The sequence below is a fragment of the Alexandromys fortis genome, unplaced genomic scaffold, assembly GCF_014885135.2.
Source record: "Alexandromys fortis isolate MF-2015 unplaced genomic scaffold, M_Fortis_MF-2015_v1.1 scaffold_9, whole genome shotgun sequence".
Classification (NCBI taxonomy): domain Eukaryota; kingdom Metazoa; phylum Chordata; class Mammalia; order Rodentia; family Cricetidae; genus Alexandromys; species Alexandromys fortis.
The window spans coordinates 7,903,552-7,913,121 of record NW_026067892.1 but is presented as its reverse complement, the minus strand read 5'-3'; the positions used below and the strand labels follow the sequence as shown (position 1 = coordinate 7,913,121).

Here is a 9,570-nt window from a genome sequence, read left to right as displayed (position 1 = left end):
AAGGTGTGTTAGTTTTGTTTATCCTGAGGAATATTACTGTAACTGTGTAAAGGTGTGTTAGTTTTGTTTATCCTGAGGAATATTACTGTAACTGTGTAAAGGTGTGTTAGTTTTGTTTATCCTGAGGAATATTACTGTAACTGTGTAAAGGTGTGTTACTTTTGTTTATGCTGAGGAATATTACTGTAACTGTGTAAAGGTGTGTTACTTTTGTTTATGCTGTATTGCATTTGTTAGCAAGGTAGGGCTGCGTGTTGAATTATGTAAAGATGTGCTGCATTTGTTTCCCCTGGCCTGCCTAACAAAGAGCTGAATGACCAATAACTATGCAGGAGAAAGGCTAAGCAGAAAGAATAAATAGGAGAAATCTAGGCTCCAGAGAGAAAAAGAGAACAAAGGACACACCTGGGGCAAGAAGCAGGTGGCCTCCAGCCTGTCAGACACAGAAATAAAGAAAGTAAGTTTTACAGAAACAAAGGTAAAAAGCCCTGAGGCAAAAGGCAGATAAGGAGAAACAGGTTAAAAGTTAAAAGAGTGAGCCAGAAATGTGTGTAAGCTAGGTTGAGCATTCAAAACTAATAATAAATCACTGTGTCATGGTTTGGGAGCTGGGTTTTGGCCCAAAAGTACAGGCAGTCTCGTTGCTCAGTAGCTAACTTGCATGAACAACCCCATGCTGGGGATAGGCGTCCTTAGGCAGCACCTCGGATGACAAAGTCCAGTGAAATGGCCTGACCATGTTTGCAGTGTCCTTAACCCTTCTGCGCTGCAGGGACAGCCGCCCTCTGGGACCTCAGTGTGTATTAGATCTTTTCCCGCCTGTGGGGAGGTAGAGACAGGGAGACCCCGGGTCTTCCTAGCCTAGCCTAAGTTATTCAGTGAGACTTTGAGCTATTTTGAGACTTTGTCTCAAAAAATAAAAGTATGGAAGGCACCCTGATTATGTGGTTGAACTCGGGCCTCCATGTGCACAAACACCCTCAGCAGACCTCAAAATGACCAACAAAGCCAATCATGAGCAAAGCTTACTACACAAGCATGAGGACCTGAGTAAGATCCCCAGCAGCGTGTAAAAGCCAGACATGGTACCATACCTGATGTCTCTATACTAGGGAAGCAGCCTGGATGATTGATGGCATGGCTGGCTGGCCAGTCTAGCTGAATTGATGAGGTCAAAGCTCAGCGAGAGATGTTGTCTCATAAACTAAGATGGGGATGAGCTGGAGAGATGAGCAGCCGTTAGAGGACCAGGGTTGGGTTGCCAGCACCCACATAGTGGCTGACAACCATTGGTAACTCCAGTTCGAGGGGATCCAATGCCCTCTTTGACTTTTACGAGCCCTGCATGCACGCAGTTCACAGACACACATGCAGGCAAGCCACTCATACACATAAAATCTTATTTTAACAAAAAAATGAGATGGCTGTGGGTGGTGGCACCCACCTTTAATTCCAGCAAGCAGGAGATCGAGGCAGGTGGATCTCTGAGTTCAAGGCCAGTGTCTGATCTGCATAGCAAGTGTCAGTTAGCCCTGAAATCCCTTGCATCATAATTATGTTACACGCGCGCACACACACACACGCACACACACGCACACACACATGTAGGGTAGGGGAAAGACCCCTTTCTAATAACCTGTCTGGCTGCAATCAGCATTCACCAAATATAGACAAAGTGTGATGTAGAATTTGCCTTTTACGGGTATGGTCTGGTTAGTTGTCAACTCATGATTGGCCAAAGCTTGACCACTGCAGTTGGCTGATATTTAGTTGCTTGTTTACCAGGGTATTTACCTTAGATTACAGTTTGTTTACACGTCAAGCTACGGTACAGTTCACTATGATTAGAGTTTGCTTTGGGCCAAACTTGATCAATCTTGTAGATCAAGAATTAGACCAAAGTTATCTCAGTTTGACAATATTTTACTAAAGTTTTTTTTTTTTAGTTTAAAAAGACAGAGTCTCAGTATGTAGCCATGGTGGGCCTAGAATTTACTCTGTAGACCAGGCTGGCCTCAAACTCTCAGAGATACACCTGCCTCTGGGATCAAAGGCGACCATGCCCAGCTTAGCACAAATTGAGGAAGAAGTTGTCAATGCCACGTTATAGTTCCTTCCTCATTGCAAAGGGCCCCAGTCCTGAAGTCACCTGAGACAGAGACAGGTTTTTGAAAAAAAAAAAAAAAAAAAAAAAAAAAAAAAAAAACAACAACTCTCCCCCCCCCCACCCCCGAGACAGGGTTTCTATGTGTAAAGTCCTGGCTGTCCTGGAACTTCCTCTGTAGAACAGGCTAGCCTCGAACTCACAGAAATCTGCCTGTGTTTGCCTCCCAAGTGCTAGAATTAAGGCATGTGCTACCACTGCCCAGCAATAAATTCTTTTTAAAAGAACTATCCAGTCAGCTTTGAAGGAGAATAGCTGGTCACTGTGTCAGGGACACAGTGAACCCCAAATGCTCAGAGGCACCTCTAGCTTCCCTCTGTTGGAAACTCCAATCAGCAAAACTCTCGACTACAGAGGGTTAAAGCATTTTAAAGGGAGTGTTAGGGTTGTTGGACCCTCAGGTAGTCACCCTGGGCTTGCTCGACAGCTCCAGAGTGAGGTGTGAGTGTTGCTCAGCGGGAGCTGATCTGTAGGGAAGCCGTGAAAAGGACCACAAAGACAGGCCGTGAGACACTGGAGGTCAGGAAGGTACTGGGCCTACTTTTTTTTTTTTTTAGCTGCTGAGGTAAAGCAGGGGGACAGAGGAGACAGCAGCTTCTCCTTGACTGCTGTAAGGAACTGGACCAGTGACTCTCACTCAGCCTGAAGAAAGTGAATTCTGTCAGACCGTATCAGTCAAAAGCCTAGAGGACCTATTATCTGGCTGCAGGCTGGAGCAAAGGAAACACAGTTGGAGTCCTCCCATTGAGCCCCTCTGCCCCCTTGTAGAGATGACCAGCTCCCTCATCTTGGCCAAATGTCCTATCTCCTAGAGCCAGTCTGAGTTCTGAAATGGATGGGAACCGTCTATCCTTGTCCAGCATCAAGACTCGGTTGGGGCCTTGATGAAGGCAGAAAACGAAACTCCAGTGCCAGTTAAGACTAGATACGGCATCCCAAGGATCTGGCTCCAAGCAGTCACAGCTACGATCTGGGGGAGGCAGGAACTCTGCAGGTTAACACGGCTTCACAACAACTGGACAAAGGGGACTACCACCATACAGTGAGAATATTTATTGAGAATGGCTCATTACAAACAAAATATATTTATGTATAAAATCCTCTGCTATGCAAAAGATCCCTCTCACCTTCCCGTGGCTAGAGTGAACAACACCGCATAGTTCCCGTGTGGCCTCAAAGCCGACAGTGGGTGTCACATGGCGCTGATGCCAAGGCTTTCGTGACTAGTGCAATATACCAGAGTGCCTGTGACCCCGCCTCTGTGAGCCTCCTCAGGCAGGGGATCTTGAAGACAGCAGCTCTCGGGTGGTTCTTATAGACTGGTGGCCTCTAACTTGTGCCTTGCCCTGAGAAGCCATTGTCCGGGTGCAGCTGAGTATTTTTAACGTCCTAGACAGCTAAGACATCCACCTTCTTTCCAGGCTTCTCTCCACCCTGGATGCTCAACTGCGCCTGTTTGTTACAGTGCAGATATTTAAACCTCTTATTCCTTTATAGTTTATGCATGTTGTATTAATAAAAGTATTTGGGGGAAAAAACCCTCCTATGGAAGGTCCCTTCTATGGAAGCCACCTCCCATGAGCGCCCATGAGCCCACGTGCCATGCCTCATCCCATCCAGTTGTGAAGGCTTTACTTCCTTCTATCCGCTAGTCTCAAGAGTTATATCTGAACCTCTTCTGAGGACACCCATACCCAGAGCTGCTATGTGGTGCTCCTGAGCTTGGAGCCAGAGTTCCTTGGGGCCCTGGGTTACTCAGCATTAAGGCAACGGAAGTGAGACCAGACTGAAACCAGTGCTGGTCTCTGAAAGCCAGAGGCTGCCTAACCAACAGCATCTCCCTTCACACTGAGAAATAATGAGTGACTGGTCTGACTGCCTTTGTAAACACAGACCACCTCTGTCCCTCAAACTCCTGTGAGGGCCAGCTGGTGGTAGGAGAAGCAGCTACTGCCACGGCATGCCTTGAGCACTCAAAGACCAAAGCCCCTGGAGCATGGGGACGGCGAGAGGCTGTTGGGGTACCATGAGGAGCGGGCTTCCAAGTCTCTTTAGGAATGGCCCATTCGCTCGTGTCTTTGGTGCAGCTTCACCACTCAGACTGCTGGCCAGGCCATGATAGTCATCTTATTCAGAAAGACCTGGACTGGCCTATCTGCTACGTAAAGAAGCGCTAGTGGTTTCAAAGTACCTGTATCTATTATAGTCTTACTCCCCACATAGTGGAAACTGTCTCAATAAAATGACATTCTTGCTACCAAGAACAACAAAAAAAGACAACCTAGCTCTAGTTGATGCTACCTGCAGTGCTACATGACATTGGCATTGCCTTTCAAGACGGAAGAGATCCAGTATTCGATGCAAATGCTTCCAGTGTGAACACCGGGGTGGATGGGAAGCTGCTGCTGTGTTAGGCACACAGGCCCTCTAGCACCCACCCTCGAAAGCTCCCAGACTTAGAGGGCAGACGTTGCTGTGGGAAGTCAAGTTGGTGAATGGAGAGGCTCTCTGGGGAGTCTCTTGTCAGAGCCCTCTTCCTGGAACATCCTCCCTGCTGTCATCCATTCAGCCCCGCCCACTCCTAAAGACTTTCCATTCTATGGGAGGGTGCCTAGGAGCTAAGAAGTTCAGCATCCCAGGGGTCAGAGGGCCTCAGAGTGGCCATGAGGTATGCTTATGCTGCATGGTAACAAGGCCTCAGAACCAGCCCCAGAGACCTGAGTCTATTGGCGGCAGGAGAGAGCAGTGATGCCATCCACCATGGCCCAGAGCCCGGCCTGGAATTGGATTGCTTTCCCCAAACAAGCTTCTCTCTCAGGGTCCCTGCCTCTCTCCTTGTGAGTCAGACTTGAGGCCTTCCTCTGAGCTCAGCTGCAGTCAGACTTAAGGTCTTGAGAGATACTCCCCAAGATACTCCCCTTAGACGTTCTTGAGTTGTCTCCAGCAACAGAAGGTGTTTGGGATGAGTGGGAATAATGACACTGGTGGACAAAGCAGTCACAGAGTTCCCAGAGGCTTTGTCAAGCAGCCCCAGCAGCCCCGGGTGTGGGAATCCTGAGTGGGTCTGGCTCGGGTAGGACTCAGGTTCTGAGGGCCTGGCATGCCAGGCTCCTGCTGTCAGCTGTCCAGGTAGACAAAGAGGATGTCCTCATCTGTGCCATAGCTGGTTCTGGCCTCCTCGAAGTTACTGGTGCTGGTGCTGCACATCCCTGCCAGGTGTGGGAAAGACAGCGTCGGGTCAGTGGGTGACTGCACGGGGTTTGTGGTCTACCTGTCTTGCCACCTCCTGGCTTAAGCCTTCCAACCTTAGGAAACCTTTCTTGCCTATTCTGGCCTTCTTGAGTTAGTTCTTTCTTTTGACACCTTCCCAGTTTAGTAGACAGAGAAAGTGAGGCCCAGAGAGAAGAAAAAGTATGCTAAGTATGTTAAGTATGACACGCAGATGGTCAGGGCAGGCCTGAGGACAGTGGGCAGTCTGGCAGATTATCTAGTTTGTGTGCTGGCTACAGCCCGTGGAACACAAGCTCTCACGGTGGGGACCCGAGCAGTAGAATCAAGCTGGTAGTGTGTGCGGAGAGGAGGCTGGAGACCAGGACAGGGGCAGGTTTGTTTGTATGACCAGAAGGCAAGTCCAGAGGGGTACAGGCTTTGGAGAGAGAGACATGGGCTATACCAGTCTGAAAGGAAGGAAGTTTGTGTTAACACATGTCACCCAGGCCCACCTACCCCCAGGACTCACGGTCAGCATAGGCCGGGTTGTTATAGAAGATGCAACCAGTAGCCCTGTTGTAGCCACGCAGAACGATGAAGTGGCCCTGGTAGTCGGGGGTGCGGCAGAAGCAGCGGTGGCCACGGGGAGTGAAGCAGCAGTACTTGATGGGGCTGGAGCACAGGTCACAGTGCAGTACCCCGGAATTCACCAACACGATGGCCACGTGGCCCTGCGCCAGGTGTGCCTGGATGTCCTGCACACTCACTGTGCTGTGGGCCAAGAGGGAGGTTGGCCAGTGCCAGTGGGCCCTTGTCCCCACCTTCCAAATTTATGTCCCCAAGTTTGTACCCATCCCCAGTGCTAAGATACGTCTTTGACTTGTCTGCCCTCTGCCCTGAGCCCCCTACAAGTGGTCATGTCCTGGCTCATCACTGTGACCCAGGAAAGCTGGGTGAGGAGGCTTACCATTTCTCCACGCGCACCTTGCAGGCCTTGGCTTGTGCAAACAGCTGGTTCACTCGGGTCTCCTCAGTGTCAAAGTGCTTCCTGTAGAAGGACTGGAGCAAGGGCAGACTGGAGTGGTCACCCGTCCCGGATGCACACTCCCCATTCAGATGAGGCAAAGAGCAGGTTACAGAATAGCAGCATGAGGGGCCCTACCGACAGGCAGGTGGCTCCGCCCAGCATGCCCAGGAAGAAGGCTGTGGCTGTCCCTGGCTGGAGTGTGGGCAGGGCCATGCAGAGGGTGAAAAGGATGCTCAGGAGCTGAGAGAGCAGAAGATTTGGACGAGCTCCCTGAGGAGGACTGGTCAGGCCGCTCTCTGGTAGACATGAACAGTAGTAGCCTAAAGCAAAGGATCAAGGAGGGCAAGGCTGCCTTTCCAACCCCGCCAGGATGGCTCAGTCACAGCCCAGGGAGCCAGGCATGATTTACGAAACAGACTCTGCTTGGTGCTGGGACCTCATGTGATCAGAGCCCCAGGAGGCAGGCCAAAGACATTCTGTTCTCAGGTCCCCTTTTTCTGTCTTAAGATTTAGTAGCCTTATTTACCTGGCATGGAAGATTCAAAGAAGAATTAGGCTGACTGCCACTGGCTACCATGTGACAGCCCCTTTGCCAACAAGGCCAGCAGAGACCCTGCCAAGACTTGGTGCTTAGGACAAGATCGCCTCAAGGGCAGGTAAGACTGGCTCTGGCTTTGCAAGGGGACGGAATACACCCGTGTGTTGGCATAGCCATTTACAATGGCATTATTTTTTTTCTTTTAGAGGGAATAAAAACCGGCAGAAAAGCAGACAGACAGACAGACAATACATGTTGTTCTTCCAGAATACCAATTACCCTGGTGAGAACAAAGAAAACAAGCCAATGATAGTCGTGCAAATCAAAGTTCGACTCCACAGCCTTCGACCTGTCCTATGCTGCATAGAGAAAGATGCAGAAGGCCAGGACTCAATGTGCAAATGTTCCATGGAGCCTAGATCTCAGAGTCACCAGTCTGTAGTCTATCCGCCACCGCCATTTGTCTCTGTACACCCATCCATACATTGCTCGAGTGTCCGGGATTTGATCCTTTTCTCTTCTGGGATAACTGGGCAACCTATACCTCTGGTTTTCCATGTGAAGAAGGCCCAGAGGGTAGCTGCTCACCTGGTTTTTGTAGCCCTTGTCAACACCCAGAGTTTGGGTGCAGAAGCGGTGTCTCACACCGAAGTGGCGCATCAGGTAGGCCAGGTCGATGGTCCAGATGCTCCTGGTCAGCTGCAGCTCATGCAGGGCATTTTCAAACTCCCCATCGTCTAGCTGGCCCAGGTACCTGAAGGCAAGAGGGGCAAAGAGATTAGCTTGTTCTTGAGGCAAAGCTAGACCAAGTCACCCTCCAATATGAGTGCCACAGCCATTGCCGGCATTTCTGATCCTCGGAGGCCTCTGTCCTTTATCATGAAACCACCATGGTGACTTTAGGGATCGGCAGCCTGGGACACTGTCTGGCCCCACAGTGAATGGCCTGGGTTTGGTTTTTCCATCTCTTATGGACTATGTGAACCTGGGGAAGTTTCTGCTCTCTCTGGCCTCACTGATTGCATATCTAAGAAGCCCTTGGATCACAGAAGTAGCTTTCAAAATTTCAGGCACTAAACGTTTTATTATGCTCCATCTTTTCCAGAACTCTATGTAAGATAGATACAGGAGAACTGATCTGGGTCTCCAGACAACCAATTAAAGACTCTTGTCCAAGGTGACGGTATTGGTCCTTTCTGGTTCAAACTATCAAGGTTCTATTATTTATGTAGCATCCTGGTATCATGATATCAGAGGGGTAGAAGATACAGTAAGCGCCCAACCCGAAAACCTGTGAATTCCTTTATCACCCTAAGCTCCCAGGCATCACCGTTCTGTTCATATTTAAACTATGACAGGGCCCAGATGGAAACTGGGTCTTTTAAAGTTTCCAACAAAGCCAACCCATGCAGACATTAGATCCCATCCAGGTTACTTCCTGTTTCCCGAGCCACAGCAAGTGTGGACACTCACCGAAGCACCATCCTGGAGCAGGCCAGGCCACAGTCCCAGTGGTATAGTTGCTGGATGATGGGCACAGGCAGCTGCACAAAGTCCCCTGCGAAGGAACAAGAGAAGTTTCATCCTCTCTGCACAGTGCCCACTAGAAACACCACTACAGCCTCCGCTGAAACTCTGTTAGTCTTACACCACCAGTACTCTCCCTAAACATCAACACAGCCAGTCAGCCCTACTCAGGACCACCCCACCCCCACCCCCGTGTGTACGGCAGAACAGTACCAGCTGCTGCCTCAGCATGCTCGGGTTCTTTCACATCACCAGGGCCCACTCCCCGCAGCATCAGCATCTGCTGTGACCCCTCACTTTTGGGAGGGGGGGCAGACAAGGTCTTTGCACACATTTCCTAGATGCTTTTGGCTTCCCATGAACTGACACCACCCCTGGAACTCAACTCTTCTACAGTGCTGCCCCTTGCAGCTGTGTCCCAAGGGGTCCTGACTCTAAAGTTTCCAAAAGGAGCAGCAGGGGAAGACCACAGCTAAGAAGAGGGAACTGTCACACAAGCTAGGTAACTAGACTGCTCCTCCAGAATCCAGCTAGTATTGACCCTGGGCAAACCTCTCAGTCCGCGCTCCAGGCTGTGAAGAGGAACAGAAAGGGCCGCACTTAGGCATTCTGGTACCATTGGCTGACTGGAGGAGCTGCCTGTCTTCTGCTCACTGGATTGAGTTTTGCTATTCCTGAAGTAGGGGACTTGGTCTGATTTGGTCAACAGATTGAAAACTATTTTCCAAGAGCCTGGCACTTGCACTGCAGTACAGAGACAAGTAAGTAGCACAGCAAGGACAAACAGATAAACAGACAACCAACAGCTCAGGTGGAAAAAACAATAGGTATGCCTCAGAGAACACAACACGGCTGAGGAACAGCACACTCTGAACTGAGGCCCTGAGGGGAGGCCGAGCTGGCATGTGACCTGCAGCAGCTTAGCTCGTGAACACGCACAAAGTTCAGTCTAGCTGGGTATGGTGACACAAACTTACAATCCCAAGACTTGGAGGCTAAGATAGTAAGGCCAGTCTGGGCTATAGAATGAGGCCTACATGTTCGTTCTCTCTCTCTCTCTCTCTCTCTCTCTCTCTCTCTCTCTCTCTCTCTCTCTCTCTCTCA

At 50.0% G+C, this 9,570-nt stretch overlaps 1 protein-coding gene across 2 annotated transcripts in view; it reads right to left on the bottom strand.

The window, feature by feature from the left end:
- Positions 1 to 3,202: 3,202 nt before the first annotated feature.
- The window catches only part of Gucd1 (guanylyl cyclase domain containing 1), a 12,813-nt gene continuing 6,445 nt past the window's right edge, over positions 3,203 to 9,570 (bottom strand). For both annotated transcript variants that reach the window (XM_050142324.1, XM_050142315.1), the window contains exons 2-6: positions 8,413 to 8,497; positions 7,528 to 7,693; positions 6,342 to 6,433; positions 5,904 to 6,145; positions 3,203 to 5,373 (exon numbers count right to left, since the gene is read on the bottom strand). In XM_050142324.1, coding sequence (XP_049998281.1) covers positions 5,282 to 5,373; positions 5,904 to 6,145; positions 6,342 to 6,433; positions 7,528 to 7,693; positions 8,413 to 8,423 — 603 coding nt within the window. In that variant the 5' untranslated portion in view covers positions 8,424 to 8,497 and the 3' untranslated portion in view covers positions 3,203 to 5,281. The remainder of the gene's footprint in view (positions 5,374 to 5,903; positions 6,146 to 6,341; positions 6,434 to 7,527; positions 7,694 to 8,412; positions 8,498 to 9,570) is intronic.